At 44.3% G+C, this 27971-nt stretch overlaps 1 protein-coding gene and 1 long non-coding RNA gene across 8 annotated transcripts in view; one reads left to right on the top strand and one right to left on the bottom strand.

The window, feature by feature from the left end:
* The window catches only part of Slc5a11 (solute carrier family 5 member 11), a 55606-nt gene extending 39326 nt beyond the window's left edge, over positions 1-16280 (bottom strand). For 2 of the 3 annotated variants that reach the window (XM_003477822.5, XM_063226693.1), the window contains exons 1-3: positions 16092-16280; positions 8429-8584; positions 5556-5627 (exon numbers count right to left, since the gene is read on the bottom strand). In XM_003477822.5, coding sequence (XP_003477870.1) covers positions 5556-5627; positions 8429-8560 — 204 coding nt within the window. In that variant the 5' untranslated portion in view covers positions 8561-8584; positions 16092-16280. Of the gene's footprint in view, positions 1-5555; positions 5628-8428; positions 8585-16091 lie in introns of those variants that run through there. The other variant, XM_013142214.3, reaches the window with a different exon arrangement.
* A 255-nt stretch (positions 16281-16535) lies between these two features.
* On the top strand, positions 16536-27002 carry LOC106025361 (uncharacterized). 5 transcript variants are annotated; one of them, XR_010039885.1, is made up of 5 exons: positions 16536-16721; positions 17843-18004; positions 18419-19513; positions 20390-20510; positions 20829-21577. It is a non-coding gene; the product is annotated as an uncharacterized LOC106025361 (long non-coding RNA). The 5 variants fall into 5 exon arrangements; XR_010039887.1 differs by lacking the exons at positions 20390-20510; positions 20829-21577 and adding an exon at positions 26744-27002; XR_010039886.1 differs by lacking the exon at positions 20390-20510.
* The last annotated feature ends 969 nt before the right edge of the window (positions 27003-27971 follow it).

The following is a 27971-nucleotide window of genomic DNA, read 5'->3' as shown; positions in this document are numbered from 1 at the left end:
TTCCAGGATTTAGCTATTGATATGGAATTGTTCTAACTTTGTTTTCAGACTTTCCATTGCTAGTACTTAAAATGTGATTAATTTTTAAATATTTATTTTACATTCTGCAATTTTACCGAATTCATTTATAACCGCTGATAGGATAGTATCTTGTGGATTTCTTAGGAATTTTTATGTGCAAGAGCATGTCATATGCAAATCAATGTAGCTTTGTTTCTTCCTCAGATTTCCTTTCATTTTCCCCATGAAGTGCCTTAGATAAAACCTCCAGGAAACACTGACTAGAAGTTGCAAAAAGAGCATCCTTCTCTTGTTTCTGATCCTAGAAGAAAAGCTGTCAGTGCTCCATCACCTGTGGTGAGGAAGTCACCTAAGCATAGCACCTGTGGTGTTTTGTGAATGTGCTTTATCAAATTAAGGACACTTGCTTCTAGTTTTAGCTTGTTAAACATTTTATCATGAAAGAGTTTTAGATTTTGTCAAATATATTTCCTGTGTCTACTGAAAATAATAGTGTATTATTTCCTACTTCTATAATAAAGTGTATTATCCTGACTTGTTATGTGTTAAACTAAATTTTCATTCTTTAAGATAAATCTCTCTTGTTCATGTGTAAATCCATTTTTATATGCCACTAGACATTTCCATAAGGGACATTTATCTGTAGCTTTGTTTGCCTTGGGGTGTCGCTTTCTAGTTTTGGTAATTCTAGCCTTGTAGAATGAGTTAGAATACATTGAAGATTTGTGTTAATTTCTCTTTAAACATTTGGAAGAATTTATTAGTGAAACCATATGGTCTTTGGCTTTTCATTGTGGGAACTTTTGTGATTATTCATTCAATGACCTTACTTCTTATATGTATAATGCAGGTTTTTGATTTATACTTGAGTCAATTTGGATGCTTGAGTCTTTCCAGGAATTTCATTTTCATTCAGGTTATCTAATTTTTTGGCATAAATATTCCCTTATGACTAATTTTTATTTCTGTAGGATTGGTTGTAATATCCCCTTTCATTCCTGACTTCAATAATTTACATCATTTCTTTTCTTGTTAACCTAGTTAGAAAGTGGTTAACTTTGTTGATCTTTTCAAAGAATTGACTTTTGATTTGTTGGCTTTTTTTTCCTACTGTGTATTTTGCTTATTTTCAATAAAATAAATCTTTATTATTTCCTTTCTACTTGTTTCAGGTTTAGTTTACCTTCTTTTTCTAGTTAATGTAAAATATTAATTAATCAATTTAACATTTTTCCTTTTTAAAATGTGGGAATTATGGTATAAATTTCCCTGTAAGCACTGCTTTAGCTATCTTCCATAAGTTGTTGTATGTTGTATATTAATTTTCCATCATCTTAAAATATTTTCTAATTTCCATCCTTATTTGTTCTCGGACTCCTTGGGTATTCAGGAGTATGTCGTTTAATTTCCACATATTTGTGAATTTCCCAAACTTCTCTCTGATTTTCTAATTTCATTCCTCGTGGACAGACAACACATTGTAATATTTCAATAGTTTAAAGCTTATCGAGACTAATATATGGCTAACATATAATTATCCTAGAGAATTTCATGTGTACTTAAGAAAAATGTGTATTTTACTGTTGTTTGATTATTTTATATCTATTCAGTGTCACTGGTTTATAATGTTGTTTGTGCCTTCTGTTTTCTGACTCATCTTCTATGTCATTTATTATATTTTATTGAAAGTGAGATTAAACCAGGCCTAGTGGTGCCCACCTATGATCCCAGGACTCAGGAGGCTAAGGAAAAAAGATCACCGTGTGTTCAAAGCCAGTCTGGGCTACATAGTGAGTTCAAGGCCAGTTTGAACTACATGATGAGACCCTGTCTCAAAACAAAGCAAAACAGAACAGAACAAAACAAGTGAGATTAAAGTCTCCAATGACTACTGTCAAATTGTCTATTTCTTTTTTAGGTCAATTTTTCCTTTGTACATATTGGGCTCCACTATTACGTGCAGGTATATTTATGATTGTTACATTTTCTGGCGCCTCCTTTTTTCTACCTAGTAAACATTTTTGCCTTAAAGTATATTTTGTCTAATGTGTGTAGCCATCTGTGTTCATTTTTTGGCTACTGTTTTGCATGGTGTTATGGTTGATAATTGTGCCAACTTGAGAAGTTTAGAAATTTACCTGAGAGACTCATCAGGGAGCCAGAATCTTTATTTTGTAAATATCCTTATTTTGTGCAAGAGGAGGGCACAGAGATTTTGTGAGTGCCACGCCCACCCTGGAAGGTGATGGAGGGGTATGACACACATACACAGTAAGGGAGGAAAAGAGGCTTGCTCTTCCTGCCTTTTTGCTCTGGCTGCTTTTGCTGGCTGCTGCCTTGAACGGTTGCCCCTGTGCCATGCCACCCTGCCTTGGAGCCAGCTGGTTATGCACTGAAACCTCCAGAAACTGTAAGTGAAATAAACCGTTCCTTCATTTTGGGTGTCAGGTGTTTTGCCTCAGCAACTGGAGAAAAGTAACCAAGACACATGGTATATCTTTTTTCTGTCCCTTTACTTTTATTCTATTTGAAATACAAACTATTTTGTTAGATTTGCTTTTTCACCATTTCACTTTTTCTTCAACATATTTGTGCCTTTCACTTCAAGTATGTCTCTTGTAGACAGCATATAACTGGGTTACATTTCTTGCTTTTTTTTTTTTTTTTTGAGACGGGTCTCATTATGCAGGTCAGGCTGGCCTTGAATTCACTTTGTAGCCCATGCTGGCCTTGAATTTGCAGTGATCCTCCTGCCTCAACCTCGTGAGTGCTGGAATTACAGGTGTGCACCACTATACATGGCTGTGTCACATTTCTTAAAAATCCATTCTGCCAAATTTCTGCTTTTTGATTGAAGTGCTTGATCCATTTAAGTTAATGTAATGCAAATAAAGTAGCATTTATATGTCATGTTGTCATCCAATATTTATATGGCTAATGCCATTGTTATTTTTCCCTTCTACAATTACTGTCTTCTTTTACATTAAATAGTTATTACCTGATATGCTATCTTAATTCCCTTATTGATTCTGTTACTGGTTTTGGGGGGGGGGGTTGTTTTTTTGGTCTTTTTTTTTTTTTGGTACCAGGGATTGAACTCATAACCTCATACCTCCCAGGCCGGCACTTATACCACTGAGCTAAATCCCCAGCTCTGTTACTATTTTTAAATTTACATTCTTAGTGGTTTTCCTAGGGTTTGGTTATATATTATCATTCAGTAGTATACAAAAACTTGATCCTAGGTAGGCTCATTTTCTTCTTTCTCTTTTAAGCTATTATTGTCATAAAATTACATCTTTATATATGTTCACCCAAGGTGAAAAAGATGTGATTAGTGGTTTATGCAGTTATCTTTTTGTTTTTGATTTTGATCTTTTGTTTGTTTGTTTGTTTTTTGAGATGAGATCCTCCTATGAACTTCAGGCTGGTTCATGAACTCATTATGTAGCCCAGGCTGGCCTTGAACTCACAATGATCCTCCTGCTTCTGCTTCTTGAGTGCTGGGACTACAGATATGCATCACCACATCCACCTGCACAGCTGTCTTTTAAAAATGTCAGGCAAAAGCAGTGAAAAATAACTGTGTGTTATTCTTTCCTATGGAGCTATCTTGACGAGCTCTCTTTGTTTCTCCAGGCAGATTTAAGTTACACTCCAGCATTCGCTTATTTGAGGCTGAAATGAGTATTTCTTACAATGGAGATCTGGTTACCAGTTCTCATTTTTGAGAACATAATCTGATGGTGTCTAGGTCTCTCCTTTATTTTAGGAAGATCATTTTTTCACTATAAAATTACTGATTTGTCTCTTTTTTCCCAAATACTTCAGGCTCCCTGGTTTCAGCTTTTCAGATGAAAACTCAGATGTCAATCTCACTGAAAACTTTTAGAAGTGATGAACTGTTTCTCTCTTGCTGCTTTCAAAACTTCTTTGCTTGTATGTGCAGTAATTTGACTATGATGTGTCTAGGCATGCATTGTTTTGGGTTTATCCTACCTAGAGTCCATTGAGCTTCTTGGCTGTATAGATCAATACTGTCAATCAAACTTAGTTAATTTTAGATCATTACTTCTTCTGATAGTCTTTATGCTCTCTCCTTTCCTTCTGGAACTGGCATTATGCATACGTTATTATACTTGATGATGTCCCACATATTTCTGAAGCTCTTTTTCTTTATTCTTTTTTTCCTGTTCCTGTTCCTCATACTTGATCATTTCAATTGACCTGTCTTCAAGTTCACCAGATATTTGTTTTGCCACTCAAATTATTGTTGAAACCAGGCATGGTACATAATTCTAGCACTTGTGAGGCTGAAGCAGGAGGATTGTCATGAGTTTGAGACCAGCCTGGGCTGCAAGGTGAGCTCAAGGCCAGCCTGAACTGCATAGCAAGACCCTGTATTTTTTTTTTTTTTTGGTACCTGAGACCCTGTCTTTAAAAAATTATTGTTGATCCTCTCTGATGAATGTTTCATTTCACAAACTATACTTTTTAACTCTAGAATTTCTGCTTTGTTCTTTTGTGAGTTTGTTTTTGCATGGCTTCAGATCAAACCCTGGGCCTTGCAACTAGGGAAAGTCTGTAGAACTTTCCAGAGAACTGCACACAAGTAAAATTGTGACAATTCTTTGGGAACAGGACTGTGAAAGAGCTTCTACCCTATTCTACTTGTAGAGATAAAGAGAGCAGAATGTTAACAGATCCAAGCAGAACATCCCAAAGGTTCTCTCACTGACATTCAGCTGTTTTCCTGAGTAAATGCTTTTTGGAGTTTTAGAACATTTTGCTAATTTCGGCTTTTCTGCTTGGTCCACAAAGACCGTTGGCCTGTGGTTTACTTTGGCAAGTAGAATATGATAGATGTGGCACTGTGTGTCTTCTAACCCAATGTTTCGACAGCCTGGTGGCTTCCATTCATACTGTCTTAGAATCAGTTGCCTAACAAGGAAACTTGGATGAGGTCACTGAGATGAGAGAGGATAGGAACACAGAGAGACAGAGACAGAGACAGAGATCCCAGAGATCCAGCCATCCCTTCTTCTGGCTCCCAAATTGGGAGCCAGAAGCCATGTTGAATTTGCATCCCAGCCTGGTAATCAAGTAAATGCAGTTGCATGTGTGAACCAAGAGGGGGACAGCAGATAAGCCATCCAGCCAACCCATGCAGTCATTAGAGATAATGCACTGAGCTCTGTAAGCTACTCAGCATAAGGCAGGGTTTTGTACTGGTTCCTCATTGGCAACAAAACTGTTAAAAGCTCAACAGCAGAACTCCCAAAGAAGCCCTCTGTCCCCTCTGCTGATAGGGAGTAAGTGGCCCAGATAGCAATAAATCTTTGATTTCTGGACAATATGGAACCAGAGTCCAGATAGGGAATATCAGCACTGCAGTGTCTTCAGAAACAACTCTGTTTTCTCACATGGTGCTGGAAATTGAACCCAGGACCTTGCACATGCAAGGCAAGTGCTCTACCACTGAGCTGCTCCCCCAGCCCGAAAAAGTGACTTTAATTAAATCAGACAGCACTTACTGGCCACCACACCATGTCTCCTCCCGCCAAGAAGTAGCCTTTCACCGTGTCTCTTTTGGTCTTCACAGTGGACTGAAATGAAGAGGGCAGGTGAAGATAAATGTCAGCAATTGGAACGTCCTCAAAGGACTTAGGACAGGGACGTAAAGCACAGACCCAATGGGCCAGATTTGGATGCCAAATATGTTTTCTTTACCTATAGGTTTCAGGCAGATTTTAAATGAGACATAGTCTGGTCTGGCCAAGGCAGGCACTACTGTTTCCTGCTTCACACATTTGTGATAAATAACCTCCTTAGTCCGCCTACACACTTGAGTTTCAGACTCATGGCTTGTCCATGGTAGCTCATGATGTTTATCATTTACTGAATGTTTACTATGTTCCTGACACTACGCTAAGCATTGTATAAGCAATAGCTCAATAATTGAATGCTCAGTAGTTACTACTGGGCCACTTGGACAAAAGGGCTGAATATCCTGTTCTCCTAGTTCATTCATGCTCAAATAATAAAATACCTGAGCATAAGTAATTTGTAAACACCAGAAGTTTATTTATTTCTCACAGTTTCGGAGGCTAGGAAGTCCAAGATAAGAGTGCCTGGAGGTTTGGTGCCTGTGAGAGTCATGGATGGAGCCTCATAACCCCTTCACGTGGTCGGAGAGCAGAAGAGCTGGGTAATTCCGCGATGTTCCTTTATAAGATACCTAGTCTTTCACACCATGCTCAATACCTAATCACCTCCTCAATGCCCCATGTCTTAATGCTGTTGTGCTGATTAAGGTTCAACATTTGGGGAAACATAAGTAAATGCATCATACAAAGTATGAGTGAAAAATATGGTGAATGTTTAAATTTTAAAATCATTGCAGCGAAAGATACGTTGTCATTAATCCTCCTCAAATGCCTTCCCCAACCTGGCCTTCAGACACACTTACTTCACCATTCTTGCTACTTTCAGAAGTGCAAACGCACGCTGGAAGTCTGTGACTGTCTTTAGTCACGCTGTTGTGGCTAACTGGATGTCCCAAATCAATTCAAAACATCTGCCTTTTACAGTCGCTCTGACTTTGAGAAAGAGCCAGAAGTTACAAAGGGCCAGATCTGGCGAGTGATTAGATGAGAATACACTGTAATGTTTTTAAGAGCTACCTTGCCATTGGATGCCCCTGGACACCATCAGGCACCGTAATTTTTATTACACTTCCTAAAGATACAAAAGAGGTCTTCCAGAGCTGCTCCAGAAAGTGGCAAGAGGGCCAGGAACGTAGCTCAGTGGCACAGCACCTGCCTGCCAAGCATGAAGCCCTGTTCGGTTCTCAGTACCAAAAAAAAAAAAAAAAAAAAAAAGAAGAAGAAAGAAAAGAAAAAAAAAACAGTGGCAAGAACAATGAACTAACTATATTGAAAGTGAGGGGGAGGGGGCTGGGGATTTAGCTCAGCGGCATAAGCGCCTGCCTTGCAAGCAGGCAATCGTGAGTTCGATCCCTGGTACCGAAAAAGACAAAAAAAAAAGAAAGTGAGGGGGAATAGTTTGAGGAGAACTGATGATAATGTGCCTTTTACTATAATAAAATTTTGAAACAAATTTAAGTATTCATTATATAATTTATCACACCTCATATTACATACAGGTATAAGATGGTTGCCCAACCTCATTCAGTATGAGCTGTATATCAACAATACATTGAGATAACATTTTCCCCCATCATTTTGATGAAAGTAAAAAGTTTGACAGTACACTGATGGTGAGGATGAAATACAAACAGAACTTGGCATGCATCTCTGTTTAGCATGCTGACTTGTCCTAAGGAGGGTGATTAAACACCAAATAGCACAAGACCTTTAACCTAGTAAAGCTACTATAGGAGATTTATCTTACATTATAGCTCTGCACTTCAAAATAATGAGTGTACAAGGGTTGTTTATTATTTTATTGCCAGGAAAAATCCAAGTAACCTTCACAGGGATGGGGAAATAAGTTACAAGAAAATTAGAATACTGTGCAACTTTTAAGAAAATAAGGAAGATTTGTGCAGTATGTACTGATATGAAAAGATACCTAATAGACACTGATAAGTGAAAAATAGGGAGGAAACACCCAGAATGGATAGTAACCTGGGAAGTAAGAAAAAGAGAAATGTATGCATTAATATTTGCTCTTATTTGCATAAAAAACTAGAAGGATACCTTAAATTATAGCACTAACAAGATAATAACAGTAGTTACCTTTAGAGACAAAGGTACTATTTTATTTTTTGTTTGTTTGGGTTTTTTTTTTTTTTGTCTTTTTCATTTTTATCGGTACCAGAGGTCGAACTCACGACTGCCTGCTTGCAAGGCAGGCGCTTATGCCGCTGAGCTAAATCCCCAGCCCCCTATTTTATTTTTGAACCGTGTGACAGTACTGCCTTTAAATTTTTATTTAAATTAAAAAGAAAAAAGCATAGGCTTCAAAGTAAGAGCAGTTCTTATTCTAGCTCTTCTAACTTATAAAATAAGGAACGTAAATTATTTGCAGGGGACAGGTTACTGAGGATTAAATCCAGGGCCTCATGCATGCTACTAGGTAAGTGCTCTTCCACTGAGTACATCCTCAGTTCTAGGAACTTAAATTCTTTGAAGGTGAGGGTTTTCCCCCCTCCTCCTTAAAAATAGGTGTAGTGACTTCCTTGGAGTGACCTGTGCAAATTACAGGAGATAACAGAAGTGAGATGCTTAACCCAGTGCCTGAAATTATAGCCAACACCTTATATATTGTTTTAATTTTGAGAATTCTGATTACACTATGGTCTTGTGCTAGTTTTCGCTTCTCTCATCTCCGGAATGATGGGACTACGTCTGGACTTCTGCCTACCCTCCCTGGCCTGTCTTACCCATAGTCCAACAGCCAGGACAAAGAGGAAGTATAAAACCAGCACAGCGATGTCACCTGGCTCCAAGGCGTTCTGGGGAAACGGCTCCAGGGGATCCAACTGGGGAGGCTGCGCGCTGCTGCCGCTCTCCATGGTCCTGAATCAGCCCTCTCAGCCCTGGGAAGTGCAAACACATGTCTGAAAATGAATGCCAGAATCATTCTTCTAGCCCAGCTGTAGCCGTCTCTGGGGCACCTGAGAAGGAGGACCCGATGCTGGGGTGTGTGACAGACAGACTTTCAGGAAGACACATCTATCCATCCGCCTATCCATTCATCCCCTCATTCATTCAACAAATGTTTACAATGAAATGTAATGTTTACACAGCTCATGTTTAGCTTTCTTTTTTTAAAAATCAGCCCAACTGCTCACTTGGCAAAGTGTAAAGTTGGGTGAACAATGTAGGCAGATGGTTTCTGTATCCTTTTCTGTTTACTAAACACATGCACCAGAGTGAGAGAAACATGAGACACATGTGTTGGCTCCCATCTCTAAGATGTCTCACATCTGGGTAAGACTCAGTCAAACACCACCATATTGTTCTCGTGCTGAATATGCCCATAAAACTGCATATATTTAATGCACACCTGCATAACACCTCCTATCTTCCAGGCATTATCCTAAGTGTTTACTAACCTGAAAAGTGGACACTGTTGTTATAATTGTTTTTTAATAGATGGTGATGTAAAAGCATAGAGAAGTTAAATAATTTGATGTGGGTGAGCCAGGTTTTGAACTCAAATAAGCCTGCTCCAGCTTCCACACTTTGAACCTCTTTCCTAAGCTTTTTCTCAGTACACACCATTTCAATGGGCAATTTAAGAGATTCCTGTGGTAGGCAGAATGATGGCTCTAGAGAAGTTCATATCTAACTTTCCACATCCTTGAGTGTGCTGTTATATAGAAAAAGACAATGACATTTGCAGATAGAAATGAAGTTGCTAATTAGCTAACCTTAAAACTAGGGAGGTACTCAGATGTAAAGTGACCTTGAAACAAGGAGAGGCCAGGGGGGCTTATGACCCAAGCACTTTGGAAGTGTGAGGCAAAAAGATCACAAGTTCAGCCCAGCCTGAGCAACTTAATGACTTAGGGAGAACCTGTATCAAAATAAAAGGTACTGGGGATGTAGCTCACTGTGAAGGTCCTGGTACCAAACCAAACCAAACAAAATAAAAGGACAGAGTCAGCTAGATGATCTGAGTGGACCTAATACAATCATGGCAGAAAACAAGATCCAAAGAGAGAACCAGAGAACAGGCCTTGTGGGAAGGATCTGGTTCAACACTTGGCTTGAAATGGGGTGATGTAGCCCTTGATCCAAGAATGCAAGTGACTTCTAGAAGCAAGATCAGGCAAATTCACAGCATTCAGAAGGAATTCAGCCCTGTGATACTTTGAATTCATTCCAGGGAAACTCATTTAGAACTTCTTAAGAACTGTAGGATAATGAATTGTGTTGTTTGAGCCACTAAGTTGTGATAATTAGTTACAGCAGCAATCAGACATGAATATAATTCCCCAAGGTAAGTGATGAAGTTTATTATAAGTGATGAGACCATTGACTTATGCATTCCATGGTGTGTCAGCCCAGGGATTCAGGAATGAAAACCCTCAGTTCCTGCCCTCCCAGATACCCAGTTCTGAGGTGGGGCAATCCACTTGTGGATAATATCTACCCGGTGTGGTGTTTTTGTGTAGTGTATGTGCATAGGGTTAGAGCTATTAAGAAGTCAGTCTCTGGAGTCATGCAGCTGGCTCCAGTCTGTATCAGTCCTAAGGATCTGGAAAAATTCCTTAACCTCTGCAAAATGGTGCAATCAGAGTTTATATTTCACAGATCGCTGTGAGCTCATGTCTTGGACATACTGAACATGGTGCCTGCACCAAGGCTGTACTTAGTACGCTGTCACCCTACTACTATATACTGATTATTTGCTGTGTATTTGTGTCTGCTATGAGCTGTAGTGAGGGAAGGATCATGTAATTTCACATGGAGGAATCCAGAAGGCAGCATATGAGCTGGATGAGAAAGATGAGTGGGGTTTTATATGGATGAGCAGTCCAAGAACCTGCACTGTGACACAGAGGTGTGAATCAGCACATCATATTTAAGGGGCCTCCAGATTCTTGCCTTGAGCATTAAGCAAGGCTAAAAAGGGGAGACGGAAGGCCAGATATGATAGAGTGAGGTGTGTCCAGTCCTGTGAAAGCATTCACTGGATTTTATAAGTCAGGGGTCTCAACCTGTCAGATGTCATGTTGTATTTTTAAGGCAAATGTTTTATAACTCCCTTTTGCTAAGTACTAAGGGGTAGTCACAATTGGTGTTACTTACATATACAATTTAAAAATAACTACAGCTCTCTGACTGTAGTATAAAAAAGAAATCAAAGGAAATCAATTAGTGGTAAAGAATTGATATCACCAGGGTAACCGATGGGTGATATAATGCTTTCAATTATTGCGCAGAATAAGTTTTGGATTTAGAAAAAATGAAAAGGGAAGCCATCCAATTCCAGAAGCAATTATTAAAACTCTCTGCCAGGTTCAGGGGCACATGAGAAGCTGAGACAGGATGATCATAATTTGAGGTCTGCCTGGGGAATTTAGTGAGACCCTAACTCAACTTAAAATTTAAAAAAAAGAAAGAAAAATGCTGTCTTTCAGAGTGTCTTACAGAGAGCTTGGCATGGTGGAACATGTCTATAATCTCAGTGCTACTCAGGAGGTTGAGCAGGAGATTTTTGAGTTCAAGCCTGGCCTGGACTACTGAGTGAGCTCCTGTCTCTAAAAACAAAGCCAAACACTATCAGGGGAACATCCAAATGGAAACTAATACCGGCACCAACTGTCTAAATACACAAAAGTACTTTGTGGTTCTAAATATTATGAAAACCAAACGACTGCCTTTCAGTTAAGAGAATATGTGAACATCCAATTTTTGTGAACATGAAAAGCAAATACCCTAATTGCTACGAGTTAATGACCCCAATACTGGTGTCCCATGTAAGCTGGAGACAGGTCCTTGACTCAGAGAGTTAGAAGCTCACCTTGTGCCCTCAAGAGTATCTGGGTGCCCCGTGGGGCACACTGGAAAGTCCTTTTTGTGTAGGGCATTTCTGTGCATTTCAACCTGTCTGGCATCTCTGGTTTCTACCTGCTGAATGCCAGTGGTATGCTGGAGTCTCTGTGACTCTGAAAATGCTCTTGTAAATTTCAAAACACTACAACCTGCTGCTGCTTCCAAAACAGGGGACTTTGGCAGAGGAAGGGCAGTGACCAACCCTCCCAGTCCTTTCCCCGCCCCACACCCAGACAACCCTCGGCCTGCCAGGCACCGAGAGGGGTGAGAGCCGCTGCCTAAGATAAACAAGTTATTCATCACTGCGCTGGGCCACAGCTGGGGGGAGGCTGGCACTGGTTCTGAGCGATTCTGAGCCCCAGGGAAGTGGAGCCCTGGGGAACCAGGCAGGATGGCTGCATCTTGGCGCCAGGGAGAGGAGCATTCCTGGGCCAGATATGCTGTGTTCAACACAGGTTCTCAGGCTGAGCCCCTAGCCCGCCCCTCACTGACACACTGTGGGCGGAGCAGTGACGGGCGCTGGGTTCACAGTGAGCATGGCCTCTCCCAGGTGCCAGGAGTGCCACTCATGTTAATGTGTCTCTTACTACACCTCTGCGTGCCCTAGGAGGCATACTTGTCACACTTTAAGTTACCTGGGTTTAGGCCTTGATTTGCCACAAGCAGGTCAGAGAAATGCCAAAGGTGGGATTTGAACCCAGGGTCTCAATGTGTTTACCATACCAACCATTCTGTCTTCCTTTCCTCCCTTCTTCCCGCATTTCGTCCTACCCCCTACTCTGTTTCTTTAACAAGAATACCTACTATGCACCAGCTGTGTGTGAGCTGTGCCAGGCTCTGGTGATTCAGCGGAACAACTCGTAGGCACCAGCTGGGAGTCCAGCTCTGTGCTAGCTCCTGGAAGCTCAGTGGAGCATTTATTAGGCACCGGCTGTGAGCCAACCTCTATGCTTGGCATGGAGGGCAAAGTATTGAGAAGGCAGCCCTGTTGCCATCTTCTTAGGTCACTGCTGCCCTTCACTGCACCATGTGTGCCCAGAACCGCTCAGCACCTTTGCCCCTGCTGGGACCCCTCCCAGTCTGCACCAGGCCGGCCCAGTGTGGCTGTGAGTGGGCTGCGCTCTCCTCCTCCAGCCCTGGCCTCTGTTCACTCAGGGCTGGGGGCGGGGCAGTTAAGGGCAGCCGGTGTTGTGACAAAGGCTTTGTGTGTCCTTGAGGTTGCCCATTGGCCAAAGCACAAAAGGAATCTGAGTCAAGCAGGGACACTGGTCCCCTTTCCTTTGGCCTTTTACACAGTTTGCTGTGGGAGATGTGAAAATTTTCCATACCACAGTGCAAGAGGAAAAATCAGGCAAACAGGTTCCCACGCCAAGGGCCCCAGATGAGGGTGGAACCTGCCCACACCAGCACCTGTGTGCACGTCCCTCGGCAAGGTGACACCAGAAACTGTGACTTCTGTGTGTCTGAAACATTTCGTTATGAATGAAAAGGAATGAAACCAATGACATGGCACTTACAGCATAATACCAGCTGTGTGTATCAGAAACACACAGATACAGAGTGTTGTATTTTGCTGGGATGCTGGTGAGTATGCTGGTGAACATCAAACACATTACAGTGGGTGGTAGAAACTGGGTTGTGGCCTTTCTTTCTTTCTTTCTTTCTTTCTTTCTTTCCTCTCTTTCTCCCTCCCTCCTTCCCTCCCTTCCTTCCTTTCTTCTTCCTCTTCCTCTCTCCTTCTGCCCCCTTCTTTTTTGAGATAGGGTCTCACTAGGCAGTTCAAGCTAGACTTGAGCTCATTATGTAGTCCTGGCTGACCTTGAACTCATGGCAACTCTCCTGCCTCAGTTTCTCAAGCACTGGGATTATAGGTATGCATCATCATGCCTGGAAAATTCCAACCCTATTTCTTTCATACTCTATGATTTTGACCAGAAACCTCTATGAGGTTTAGTCTCCCTGTCTATAAGTGGGGATGATAATCAGATGTGGGGAAAAGGGAACCTTCCTACATTGTGGGTAGGCAATCCCACATGTAAAATAGTACAACCACTATGGGGATTGTACTATTATTATGGGGATTCCTCAAAAATAGAAATTCCTGAAAATAGAAATTCCACTTGACCCAGCTATTCCACTCTTACCTGTTTTCCCCTCAGGATTAAAGACACCACAGTGATACATGTTTTAGTAGCACAATTCAAAATACCTAAATCTTGCAAGCAGCCTATAATCAACAGATGAACTGATAAAGAAAATATGATGTTTATATATAGTACAGTACTACTGTGTTATAAAGGGGGATAAATTTGAGTTATTTGTAGGCAAATGGATGTGCCTTTGGACCAAAATGTTAAGTGAAATAAATCAGCCATGCAAGCCTACATATCACATGATTTCCTTACACGAGAAACCTAAGTGTAAATAAATGAAAGAGCAAAATAAAAGACAGAAAATAGGAAACAGGGAATTAGATCACTCACAAGTGGCAAAGGGAGAAGAAAGGCGAAAAGGAAGGGTTTGGGGGACAAAGAATTGAGTTGTGCCACGTACATGCACCAACTCCCTGTGATGAAGTCGATTATTCTGTACTGCAAACATACAGAAAAAAGGAACTGGTCTTCAGAAAAAGGCTGAGAGACAGGCTCCAGGCTGGCTCATGCCTGGCCTGTTAGCCACAGATCCAGTAATTTAGAAAGAAGTTCTAGGCACAGAAGAACAAGGCAGCCTTTCCAAGGGTGGTGGGCGCACCTAGCAAATGCAGGGAACCCAAATGAGCCTTGTCCTCCACCTGCCTCGCCCTCCAGGATGACCTTGTCTCATTGTTCCTAGAGAGAACAGAAATCACAAGACCTTCTGAGCCCAGACCATCCAGATACTACCCGTGCATCTCTCACAGGTGCCTGGTAAACATCACAAAGTTAGCATGTGCGAGTTAGAAACCTTCTTTAGCACTAAGCAAGTCTTTCTTTCACTCCATGTTGTACATACTGAGAACTATCATTCTACTGCTCACTCCAGAAAGCCCAGAATCATCCTCAAACCATCCACCCACCCACCCATCCACCCATCCACCCAGCCAGCCAGCCAGCCAGCCAGCCAGTAGTCTATGAGCACTATTTCTATGCACCAAAAATTCCATACAGCATATACATAATGAAGATTTTACAGGATCTCTTTTCTCAATTCCTGGAATCTGCTCACTGCCACTTGCATTCTCATCCACTTCCAAGTGGCCCCTTGAGTCCATTCATTTTTCCCTCACCTTTACTTCTGCCACCCTTGCCCAAACCATTACCTCTGTCCAGCCTGGAACAAAGACTTAGGATCACCCCATTCAATGTGGATTTTGCTTCCTTTAAAGCTACACCTTATTTGCAAGCCAGAGACATTTTTTTTAGCATAAACCATATCAGACTATTTCCTTGTTTAAAAATCTCTGTACCTACCAAGGTTCTCTGTCCTGCCCCAGCCTTGTGACACACTGTCTTCCCTTCTAGTCCTTGAAGGCTTTGGGACCCTTGCCATTCTGTTACCTCTGCCTGGGACACTTCCATACCCTGTGCTTGACAAAATCCTCATCCATTAGATACCAGCCTTTTCTCAGTCTCAATCTAATTGACTTCCTGAGTCATTTGCTTTCATAGCAAACATAGGTAGTGAAGCATCACGTTTGGCTTGTAGAATTTTCTCCTTGGAACAATGCTCTATAAACACTGGTGCAATAGACAAGATGCAGGTGTACCCTTGTACACTGACACCTTCCATGGAGGGGTAGCATTCTTCAAAGTCCCTTCTCCAGGATTCCCTTTGCAGGAAGAAGTCCTTTACCTGCTGCTCCTCCAGGTTATTCACACGGCACACTTGAAATCTGCTGGTCACACAGTCAAGCTCACAGCCACAGGTCTTAGCTTTGTCACTTATTATTTGTGCTACCTTAGGCTTGTCTGTGAGTTAGGAGAGGCTGTGCTTGTCTTGCAGGTGACTGCCACTGACAGGACATCTGCAGGAGACTGGCAGGTGCCAGTACAAAACTGTTTGCCTGCTGGGGATGTGGTTCAGTGGTGAAGCTTCTGCTTTGCATGCACAAGGCCCTGGGTTCAATCCCCAGGACCACAAAACACAGCAAGAACAATAAAAACCTGTTTGCCTGGTGTTTAACAGTGACTCAATTGTAGCAACCCATTGCTCTAGCTTTTTATGATTTATGTAGATAAAGTCACCTTCTTATCACCTAGGTTTCTGCTCCACCACACCTGTGGGCTGGCCTAGGCTGAGGTTCATATTCTCAGGTTCCTGAGGCTCCTTGTGGTCAAATGATTGCCTTAATGTCCTTGAATTTGGTTCAGGCAAGAACTGAGACCCACACCTGGCACTGCCACCTGCAAAACCCACCCACCAAGCTCCCACCTCAGGCCACAGTTTTCACTTGGAATGTGACAAGCTGTCCCTGCAGAGAGACCAAGGCCCTTGTGCCCAGAGCAGCATGGCTGCCCAGCTTGGAGAGTGGGCATTTGCAGGGACAGGAGGCTGTCTTACCTTGCTTGAGATGCAGGTGCACCGTCTTGAGGTCTGTCGAGGCTTTCAGAGGTAGAAAGAGGCCGAGAAGGATCTAAGAAGGGAGATCCCGGGCCCCTCTCCCTGTGCAGTAGAGTGTCAGGGGACAGTGGTGGCCCTCAGTCCTGGGTGCCTGCTTCTGGGAGAGCCTCCACGCAGGTCAAACTCCAAACTCCAGCCTTGGCTGCAGCCAGTGGGAATTAAAGGAAGCGTGGATGATTTCCCTGGGACTCTTGAACTCTGAGAGGGCCCCTTCGGGGAAGGTGACCGGTCCTGCAACCCTGTGCTCTGCTTCTGTCAGAGGCTTCATCTGTCAGGGCCTGTGGCCTGGAGGGTGGGGGGACACTGACGCCCAAGCACGGTCCTCCTGTCCTGGTCCCTCCTCTGCACTACCACGGCAGGCAGGCTCAGGACAGCTGGAGGAGGGGGAGGAGAGCCGCTGGAGGCTGCAGGGGATAAAGGGAAAGTGCCAGGAGGGACTTCACAGCCAGCAGCGACAGTGACAGCGGTTGTTCAGTCTTCCCAGACACTCTCAGCCCGAGGCAGGAGAGATGAGGCATCTGGAGCCCAGAGACGCTGCCAGGAGGGTCCAAGCTGAGGCCAAGAGCTCATGTAAGTACCAAAGACACCAGAGAAGCCAGGATGGGGGTTGCAAAGATTTTCACTGCGTGCTCAGAGCATCCAAACCTTTCTTTAGCTACTAGTAGTATTTGCAGACCAAGAGACGTGACATTCAATCTAAAGGTGTAACCACACCAAATACATGTCACCGTGGAACAACTGCTGGCTGAAAGGGAACCGGGACCCTGCATCCTCTCAGCCCCTCTCCTGACACTGAGTGGCCCAGAAACAATGGCAATGACACAGTATGTCTCCTTGAGAAGGACTCTGCTCCAGGTACTCCCCAGGACTTAATTCCCTTGGACTTTCCAGGAACTCTCTAGGACGGGCCAAGTATTTATCATCTCTACTTTCCTGATAGGGAGAGAGAGGTGGAGGAAGGTGAGCAGCTGGCCCAGATATTAAGTGTGAGAGCAGGAGTTCTGATCCAGGTGTTGTGGTTATGGAGCCCAACAGGGCAGCCGAGGTGGACTTAGGGATGTACCCAGCTGGACAGAGCGGGGCCTGGGTAATGTGAGACCGGAGACCTAATGGTTGAGCAGACACCATGAATGAGTGCTTCAGGGTGGAGCCTGCCCTGGGGAGAGATTTACAGAAGGAACAGCTGGGGTTTCAGAGGAGACAGGAGGCTGGGGATCTGCGATCTGCATCCAGAGGACGCCACACGAGGACAAGCTGTAGTACCACAGATGGTGTATTCGGTCCTCACCCCAGGATCCAGTCCTGACTGCAAGGCTCATCTTGGGGAACTTGGGCATGTTCCATGGGCTTTCAAGAAAAAGGTCCAATGAATGAGGTGGGCCTGGGAGCTGAAGCCGATGGGAGAGCACATGTTGCCATCAGATCCAACCGTAAAAAAATGTTCTAGAGTCCAGAGGTGGTGGTGTATGCTTCTTTGGGAGGCTGAGGCAGGAGAATCACTTTTAATTCAAGCTCAGCCTGGAATACACAGTAACTTCAAAGCCAGTTTGAACTACATAGCAAGATCCTGTTTCAACTCCTCCCCACCAAGAATGTTCTAGAAGGGTTCTACAAAGTCTTGTGATTGTTAGTTTGTAGTCTACTTGGTTACTTGCTTGTCACTCTTGAGAATCTTTCTGATTGTTTTTCAGATTTTACCACTGGTGTTATAAAGAATGGAGAGGCAGGACGTGGCTGTGCACACCTATAATCCCAGCAGTCTGGAGTTTGAGACAGGAGGATCCTATGGGCAGTTTCTAAACACTTCTTTGCAGACTATGGTTTAACACACCCTCTGCAGGGGATTAAATAAGGTAAATAAAGAAAATAAGGTAAATAAAGATTAAATAGATAGTGCCGATGAAGAAAGTGTTAGAGGGGGCTGGGTAAATGTTGACTCCTCCTCTCTAAGCAAAGCACTCCTTCAGATTAACCATGAGCTCCCTAGTTTGCACCGAATTCAAGCCTTGTGTCTCTTTATGATGAATTAGAGTGGGACATGGCACTCTCCCTCCCTCTCTCCTCTCCTCCCTTCCCTTTCTCTCCTCCCTTCCTTTTAGTCCTAGATCCTCCTTCCCACCTCTCTGCTGCTGGCTGTGTGTTCTTCTGTAGACAATTTAACTGCTCTGAGCCTACATTTTCTCATCTGAATAAGAGGATATCATTTCAGTGACATGATGCACAGAGCATTCTTTGAAATACTGAGGTTGCTTTGCTTTTTCCCTCAGTAGTTCATGGATGCCCAGTGGAGTTTTCCAGTGATGTCCAGGGGCTGAACAGAGGGGCAGATGTGAGGAGTCAGCTGCCTGCTAATAAACCGCGCATCCAAGAATCCACGACTGTGTGAGACAGTGCTGCCTTTCTCACTAAACCTTTTGGGAAAATATGGTTGTTCTGAATAAAAATGTTTAACATGCAGTGAGTTTATTGCTCTTTTAAGATTAATAAATTTAAATGGTTTCTTCTTTTAAATGTCTCATATGCCTGTGGATGCACTGCACCTGACCAAAGCTTTCAGGGTCTTTCAGCACTAGGCATTCCTGAGGGCAAACAGGCACAGGACTGAGTGTCTGCAAAACTCTTGTGTTGTCTAAACCTAAAACTGTGTAATGTGTGTCCAAAGTGTCTTCTGATGAAACTCCTCCCTCCCTGGGAAGCCCATTATGGCAACAGAATTGTACAAGAAAACATTTGAGCCAGCCACCATGATATTCACCTATAATCCCAGTGCTCTGGGAGACTGACGCAGGAGGATCATATAGTCAAACCCAGCCTGAGGAATTTGGTGCCTTAGTGAGCCCATCTCAAAAAAGAAGAAGAAGCAGAAGCAGAAGTAGAACAAGAAGAAGAAAAAGAAGAAGAAGGAGGAGGAGGAGGAGGAGAAGGAGGAGGAGGAGGAGGAAGAGGAAGAAGAAGGAGAAGGAGAAAGAGGAGGAGGAAGAGGAGGAGGAGGAAGAGGAGGAGTTGGGGCATAGCACAGTGCAAGACTCTGGTTCAGTCTGGGGAGTCTGAAAAATAAGAGTTTATATATTGGTGAGCCTGGCTGGTTAGTGCATAGTGCATTGTTAATCAGTCAACAAAGAGTTTTTAAATTAATCACTAAACACTTTAACAGCAGGCCATCCCTGGTTGAAGCTTGGAGTAGGACTTCAAGACACGTGGAGGTTATTAGAGTGGAACCGGATCCTGCAAAAGGCTGTCATGGTGGCTGTGATTCTCGAGTTTGGCTCCCAGAACTGAGATGTTGGCAACTTCATCCCCAGAGTCACACACTGACGGCTTTTGGAGATGAGATCTTTGAGAAGCCATTCCCTAGGGGACAGGTGAGCCCGTTTGTGACTTATGGGTTAATGCATTCTCTTAGGAGTGAGTCTGTTGTTAAGGCCAGTTTGGCTACTGTTCCCCCTCCTGCTTCCTTCCTCTTTCTAGCAGAAGGTTTCATTTTACAGCTACCCTGCTTTAGTAACAACAGCGATTCCCAGGAAGCCAACTGTGCATGCCAGTACAGAGGGAAACCAGGCAAAGCCAGTGAATCTCGTTCCCTGAGCTCTGCACCTTGCATGGTGGCTCTCTTGTCCTGAGGGGATGATAGGTGTGTGCTGGATCTGTGAATGAGTGAGCTAAGGATACAACTGCAGATACCTTCTTCGCACCTCAGCTTTCCAGCATTGCACAGAGATGCTAGAATGAATGAAGAGAAGCTGAAGGATGAACATTTCAGGGGAGGAGGAACGTAAGCAAAGAGAGGAATCAGTGGCCATGCACTGTGACCACAAAATGGCTCCTCCTCTCACACCCTGCTGTCCCAGTGTGGTGCCCTGGGTCTCCCTGGCACTCTCTGCAGAGAGGTGTGTCTCACAGAAGGAAGGTCCTCCAACGACACAGCCCTGGACTCTGAACCCGTGGGCCTTTAGACCCAGGTGCAAAATAACTTTCATGCTTTAGAAATTACTCAGTTTTTAGCGCCTGCCTTGCAAGCAGGCAGTTGTGAGTTTGATCCCTGGTGCCGATAAAAAGGAAAAAGACAAAAAAAAAAAAAAAAAAAAAAAAAGAAATTACTCAGTTTTTGATATTCAGGTATAGCCAAGGAAACAAAGGTGCAGGTGTTGACTCCTACAGCACAAGTCTGGGTTTCAAGACAGTTTTTCTGATGACCGACTGTCACTACTCGGGTGGTGAACTCCATGGCCCATTTGCAGGTACCTGAGTTCTGCTTCCAGTGTTTGGCTCAATGATTACTACATCTCTTCAAGCTTTAGTCTCTCCATCTGTCAAATACGGAGACCTGTTGTAAGCACTGCCTATAAAGGCTTATCTGAGGTGCGTGCTGGTAGGCAAAACCTCCCCTTTCTCTTCCTGGTCACAAGGCTACTTGTACTGTCCAGCTCCCTGGAAGGGCAGGGATTTAGGGAGCTGCTGGCCCTCACCATTGTCTGTCCCACTTTCCTGCTGGACATGATGGGGGCCCCTGGATGATGACACTTCCTCCACCCCCGCTGGCCAAGCTTCTCAAAGCCTGGGCTCCTGATAGAGCAGAGAAACCCCTGATGCAGCATCTTTGTGGGCTATAGAGTGACACAGAATGAATTTCCTAGCTTATGCTGTGTCCCTCCTGGATCACTTGTTACTATATTGCAGATTTGCAGCCTGAGACAAAGCTCTGGATGGTTTTGCAGTGAGGACTCTGCTGTCATGCCCTGGAAGGACATGATGACGCCAGTCTCTCAACTTAGGAAAGATGCGTGCAGTTTCCAAGCATTTTCAATGTGGCAGATACACTCAACTTTGCTTCTCACCCCCAATTCAGTTGGTGTGTGATCAGCTTCATCCACTGTGCAGAGGGAGAGATTATAGTATCTCTTGCAGGAAGTGGTGAACCTTCCATGACAGATCCCATGCAAATTGTCCAAGTTTACTCTGTGAAATCACTGTGTGCTGTTATTTTATGATCATTTGCAATATTCCCAGCAAGCACTGTTTCAGAAATTTCCACCTGCTGAGAGTTTTTTAAAATTTTTAATTGATCTTGGTTCATTCATTGCATCTTGCATGTATTTTTCCCACTTGACAATTAAAAATATCTGACTTCAGCCAGAGATGGTGGCATGTGCATATGATCTGGAAGGCTGATGCAGGAGGATCACAAGTTCAAGCCCAGCCTGAAAAACTTAGCAAGACTCTGTCTCAAAAAAAAAAAAAAAAAAAAAAAAAGAAAGAAAAGAAAAGAAAGAGAGAGAGAAGCTGGAAATGTTGCTCAGTGTGTGAAAGTCCTGGGTTTAATCCCCAGTACTGAAAGAAAAACAAAATGCTTTCCAGTTCCAGCCCTCCCTTGTTCCCACACAGCCACAGTCCTTGAGGAGCTGGAATAAAGTACATACGGCATGTAAGAGGCTCCTGGGTCTGTTTGTTCTTTCAAAGAAATGCTTAGAATCTTTTTTGTCCTTAGGTAATGGGGAGCTGGATTATTATCAGTCAACAGTCCTTTGGATGCAAGCTCCAGAAACCCAACTGAAACTAGCTTAAGAAAAAAATATTGGCTCACAGAACTTGAGAGTCCAAAGCTTCAGGTCTGGCAGCATCTAGCACCTCAGATAACAGCATCAGGACCTGGATTCTAGTACTGTGGCTTCTTGTCTGGCTTTTGCTCCTAAGCAGCCCTTTTCTTCAAAAGGTTCTAAAAAGCCTCAAGCTAACTTCCACTCAGGTTCAAGTTCAGTAGGAGAGAGGTTTGACAAGGGTCCATGTTGTCCTCAGCATGGCCCTTAGTGGTCCCCACCCAGATCACATGGTCATTGCTGCACCAATCACCTCAGGGAAGGCAGGGGATGTTTTTGGTCCCACACCATCCAGTTGTTCCCCAAAGAAAATCAGGTTGGAACTTCTAGGAGACTGGAGAGGGATGCCAGACATGCAGAGCCCACAGACACCCACAGCCTTTCCTCGCCGCTTTATTGTGGGGAGTAAATGAAAAATGCTTGACTGTACTGTGCCCTCCACAAATGTGTGGCCCTTTCCTTCCTGTCCCTGAAGCCAGATGCCCAAGGTGCCTTTCTGGGGGCAGAGCACGTGTAGCCTGTGTGCGAGAATAGACCTACTCTTTTATCTTCTCGCCAGGACTCCTGTGGGGCCCTCCTTGGGGACCCACAGCCTACCTGGGCTCCTCCCAGGGCCCTTCTGAGGTCTGTGCTGCAGACACACCTGCCTGCCTGCCTGGCTTGTCAGTTCCATTTCCCCTCAGAGGGAAATTTGATCCTGCTCATCCCATCTCCTGCAACACTACCCCTCCTCCTTAGTTATGTTGGGGGACCTTTCCACAGCGCTTTATATAGATTGGTGTCCTTGTGTTAGGGGCTGAATATTCCAGTCTCTGGAAACTACAGTTTATTTAACAGGTTCCTCCTGGAGCAGGTACTTCCGGCTGTCCCCTCAATGCCCCATCTCCTCTTTTTCTCCGTGACAGATAATCTTCACTGTCAACTTGATTGGATTGGGAAATGCCTAGGAAATTATTCACCACCATTCTGGGGGTGTCTGTGTCTGTGAGGGCACATTAAAAGGTGACTGGCCTGAGGGATGGCAATCTGGGTGGGGAGACACGCCTGAGCGTGGGAGGTGCCAATCAGTGAGATGGGAGCCTGGGGAGCAACCTGGAAGAAGGCAGGACGCCCCTCCCTGTCCTGTCCCAGCACACGCTCTGCCCCTTTCTCGCTGCTTCCTGGCTGCCGTGAGGTGAGCAGCTTTCCTCCACCGGGCCCTGCTGCTTCCATGTGCCTCTCCTGAGCCCAGCTGCTCACGGGTTGAAGCCTCTGAAACTGTGAATTAGAGTAAGCCTTCCTCCTTGAAGTGTTTCTCTTAGATAGTCAAAGCAGTAAAAAGCTGATGATGACAAATTTTCAGATATCAGAGCCATCACGTAGCAGGAGACACGAGAGTCTGAATAAAGGCTCTAAGCAGCAGGAGAGCAGGTGACTTTGTAGCCAGCGGGAGATGATCATAAACGACGCGTAGACACTGGGAATCGGGCTCCTGAAGCCCACCAACGAGTCCTTTGAGATGCAACTTTGGACGTAAGGTATCTTGGCCCGGGTCAGTAAGGATGGAAGGGAATTTGGTCCCTAGGGGGAGCTAGGACATGATATGGACTACTCAAGCTAGTAGGCTCAGTGACAGTGCAGTCACTGCAGCAGGTTGAAGTTCCTTCTCCTCTGTGTCTCTTTCTGGCTGGGGAGGGCTCTCTCTATGCCCTCAACATGTGGTCTCCCTGCCACACCAGTATCACCTGGCCACACCCAGACTTCACAAACCAGACCACAGTTTTATAAAATCCCCCGGTGAGTCCATGCACATGACAGCTGGAGAAGAACTGCTCTAGGATGTTCTATGAAGAGCATTTCTACTTGCAAAATCTCCTTCCTCACCAAGGACACAGTGACTATTGCAAGCAAAGTACTTTTCTGGGCTAGCTATCTCTCAAGCTCAAATTAGAGACATGGGGTTGGTATCTATACGAGGCAGAAATTTACAAAAGTTGTTGCCAGTGTTTAGATAGCGTAGATTTCTGTGTTTTTAAAATTAATTAATTAATTAATTTTATGCTTTAAGTGGGATCTTGAGAAAGCCTGCTGATCCCTCTTGCGTACCTTGATCCTCAGAGCCTGTTCCAGAAAGGGGCAGCTAAGTGCGCCCCCGAGTGGTTAATGCCTCCAATTACAGGCAAGGAAATCCAAGGTAGCCTACCTGGCAAACTTGTCAAGGGAGAAGAAACACAGCAAACAAGGGATACACACTGTCACCACGTCTCGCTGGGTGCTCTTGAGGCCATTCCAACTCTGTGGTGGTCACCTAAGCAAAAAGTTGTTTGCAAGGGTGTTTTAAACTATAATGCAAAAGTTATCAAAGGGCATTGTTTTTTAATCATTTAAAATCAGTGGTTGACTGGGTGTGATAATGCAAGCCTATAATCTCAGCACTCAGGAGGCTGAGACAGGAGGATCACCATGAGTTCGAGGTCAGCCTGGGCTACAATGTGAGTTCAAAGCCAGCCTGCACTACATAGTGAAACCCTGTCTCAAAAAGACAAAACAAACAAATGAACGAATGAACAACAACAAAAACAGTGGTTGCATGGATGTATGACTGATGTACAGCAAAGCACAAATGTTTACAAAGTCCCACAGAGCTGGGAGCACTCTTGTAATCACAGCAGCCTGGGAGGCTGAGGCAGGATAATGGCAAGTTTGAGCTCAACCTGGGAAACGTAGCAATTTACAGATGCCATATCTTGGAAAGGAAAGAGAAAGAAAGGTTTAGGAATATAGCTCAGTGAGAAGGCTCTCAGGTCAATCCCTAACCTCAAACAAAAACGTCCCATGAGTGAGCTACTTCAAAGACAGGCACTTAATGAAACCATAACAAGAAAACACCCATCACCCCGCACGATTCCTCATGCCCTCTGCAATCTCCCCTGCGAGGCTCTGCTCCTAACCCCACCCCCAGACAACTACTGCTTTGCTCTTTAGACATTAGTCTGCACATTCTAGGTTGCTGGGTTTTTTCTTTTGATGTGTGGTACTAGGAATAGAACCCAGGGGTGCAGTACCACTGAGCTACACCCTCAGCCTCTCTTACTTACTAAGTTGCCCAGGCAAGACTTGAACTTGCAGTCTTCCTGTCTCTGTCTCCCAAAGTGCTGGGATTACAGGTGTGTTCCACCACACTCAACCATTCCACAGTTGTCTATAAGTGGCATCAAAGATACAGTATACCTTGGTTTTTAGTTTTTTTTTTTTTCACTCAGTTCATTTCTGCCGCTTGTATAGATACACCACAGTTTGCATACCTGCTCATCCTTCGACAGATACTTGAGTGTTCAGTTTGGCCTGGGGTAATGACAGTGAGCAATAGCATAAGTGTCGGACCGTCCTTTCCTTTCGCTTGAGGTGGGTGGCTCATGCAGTTACTGAATATTTATTTAATTTTTTTGGTGAGTGTTTATTTAAGAAACAACTGAACTGTCTCCCAAGGTGGCTGTGCCACTACTGCCCTCAGCATAGAGGATGAGGGCTTTCGGAGCCCACAGGGCTCAACTGACCTATCCTGAGCTCTTCCGGAGTCATCTGGAGTGGGCTGCGATCCTTTGGCGCCTTTGCTCACCAGCTGGGTGACTTTGGACCAGGCACTTAAAACTTCTGAAATCCTGGTTGTGCATGCTGGTGGCTTAGCGTTTTGGACTCTTGGGTCTTCGGTCCCTGTCACAGCCTGCTCACCCCAACCGTGAACTCCTGAGGACGGGCACAGCCACCCACCTCACATGGATTTTTCACCTGTGCTCCTAACAGTCTCCCCTACCTCCCTCCTGGGAGATGGACTTTACTTTTATCCCCACTTTGTGGGAACAAACATGAAAACCTCAGGTTTCTTCTCAGTTTGTTAAAGATAACGTCTTTGTTACTGGGACGGAAGGAAAGCCTGAACAAATCCTCTAGCTTCACTTGCTTTTACTTGACTTTAAAACTAGCACATATATATGATAAAATAAAAACAAAAAACAAAACAAAAAAACCTCACTAATCTGGGGGCTAGGAATTTGCCCAGCATATGCAAAGCCCTGGATTCCATCCCCAGCCCTCTTGTTTTAAAATCACTAACTGTGGACATCATACAGCTGATGACATACAGCGTCTGTCTCCCATTGGCTTTGCTGCTGGTCACACCTCTGAGGTTCGGGCCTTGGTGATAAAGGTTACTTCGGTTACATTTCTGGGACTTGGAGGCCGCTTTTGGTGAAACCAGTGACTTTTGATTTGGGCCAGTGCAGAATCTGATGGGTGACCTTTGACACAGAGAGCCCCAAACACCTTTGATTATTGCCGATTTCTTAACATGGGCCTGTGAAGAACCACGAAGACTGATTACACATGTGTAGACCACAGGTCCTCTGCCCATGCCTGAAATTGCCTCCTGCTTCTCTATCTGTAAGCACCACTAACCCTTGTGGAGGCGCCTTGGAGACTCTGGTCTTCACGCTTGCCTGCTCTTCAAATAAACTTCAATGCATAACTCATTGCTTCAGTTACTGACCTTCTGTATATCAGATTTGGTTCTGTAACATTATTATTATTGGTGGTGGGGAGGATGCAACTGTTATTGTCTATCCCTCCACCCTGCGCAGCCCTTTATACTGAGTGACCTCCTCAGTTCTCTATTTTGAGATAGGATGTTGCTAAATTGCCCAGATAAGACTTGTGATGCTCCTGTCCCAGCCTCCCAAAGTACTGGGACTTACAAACATGTGCCACTGCACGTGGCTTCTCCTGTCTTTTACCTAATACTCCAGTGGCTCTGGGGCAGTTTTCCATGATGCACACATCAGTGTTTCTGCCAAGAGAAGTAGAACTTGTCACACTACAGATGAAGCCGGTAAGCAATCTCAACTCAGGCAGTTCTGCACCAAATGGATTTGTCACACATTTATCGTAAAGCTTTTGATTTTCAGAGTTCTCTGGACTTTAGAATTGTAGGTCAGAAGCAGTGACCTCATCTTGTATCTCTAGTTTACAGCACAGGAAGCGGAGCTGGAACCACAAAACACCCTCTGCAAGGACCCAGTCACGCGAGGCTGTGCCCTGCTCCTCACCTCTGCCGCACGCCACCCACTCCTCCAGGGACAGGGAGCCCAGGGGAAGATAGAGAGACTGGCAAGCTCCTCTTAGGAAACTTCACTGATGCTTCATACAAAAACCATGCTGGAGCATGCAGAGCAGCTCTGGGCCACACTGTCCAGTAAGTGTGAACCAGCCATGTGACCCAGGAAATAAAGGAACAAATGCTCAAAAACGGAGCTCAAAAATGAAGCTACGTGCAGGAAGCTAGACCCAACAGGCACATTCATACGATTTATAGGAAAAGCCCAGACTAGGCCGATCTGTGGAGACAGGAAGTAGGTTAGCAGTGGCCAAGGCCGGGGAGGGGAGGATACGGTGACGGGTGCACAATATAGAAAGTGGAAATGACTCGTGAACACAGAACTGTATGTTTAAATGAACAAACAGCTCAGGAAAGCTGCTTTTTATTTTTCCTCTTTTCCCCCAGTTCCAGGGATTGAACCCAGGGACTTCACACGAGTATATCTCCAGCCCTTTTTGAATTTTTAAATTTTGAGACAGGGACTCACTAAGTCTCTACATTGCGCTGGTTAGGCTCTAACTTGTGCTCCTCCTGTCTCAGCCTCATGGAGTGCTGGGATGACGGATGTGCATCACCATGCCCAGTTTAAAAGCAGCAAGTACTCTTCGAATACGAGTGATAAAGACAAAACTTGAGGCCTTATTTCTAAAGTGCTGATGCCTTGGAAACAGATCCTTGGAAGAGTTTAGTTTTTGTAATTGCTGCTCCCAACTGTCCTTATCCAATATCTCAGCCAGGGCTCCTGCAGCCTCCGAGAGCCCAGGCACTTTCTATTGGAGAATAATTTCGCTCTAGCATAGATGATTGGTTGGACCAGAAAAACATAACCAGTAGAACATGGGTTGGTGTACAGAAATTGATTTTTGGCATTGGCTCATGTGCTGATGGAGGCTGGCTTGCCTGAAACGTGCAGGGTGGAGCTCCTGGCCGGCTGAGATCCAGCAACAAGCAATGCTACAGTCGGCCCAAAAGTCATCTGCTGCTGAATTCTCTTTTTTCCTCTCCCTGCAGTACTGGGGTGTTGAATCCAAGGCTTTCACACTGAGCTACATGTCCAGTCCTTTTTATTTTTTAACTGTGAGACATGGTCTATCT

Source organism: Cavia porcellus, unplaced genomic scaffold (assembly GCF_034190915.1).
Source record: "Cavia porcellus strain 051 isolate PalLab524CR breed Dunkin Hartley unplaced genomic scaffold, mCavPor4.1 scaffold_16, whole genome shotgun sequence".
Taxonomy (NCBI): Eukaryota; Metazoa; Chordata; class Mammalia; order Rodentia; family Caviidae; genus Cavia; species Cavia porcellus.
Note: the sequence above shows the minus strand (reverse complement) of the source record. Positions and strands in the feature narration are given on the sequence as shown.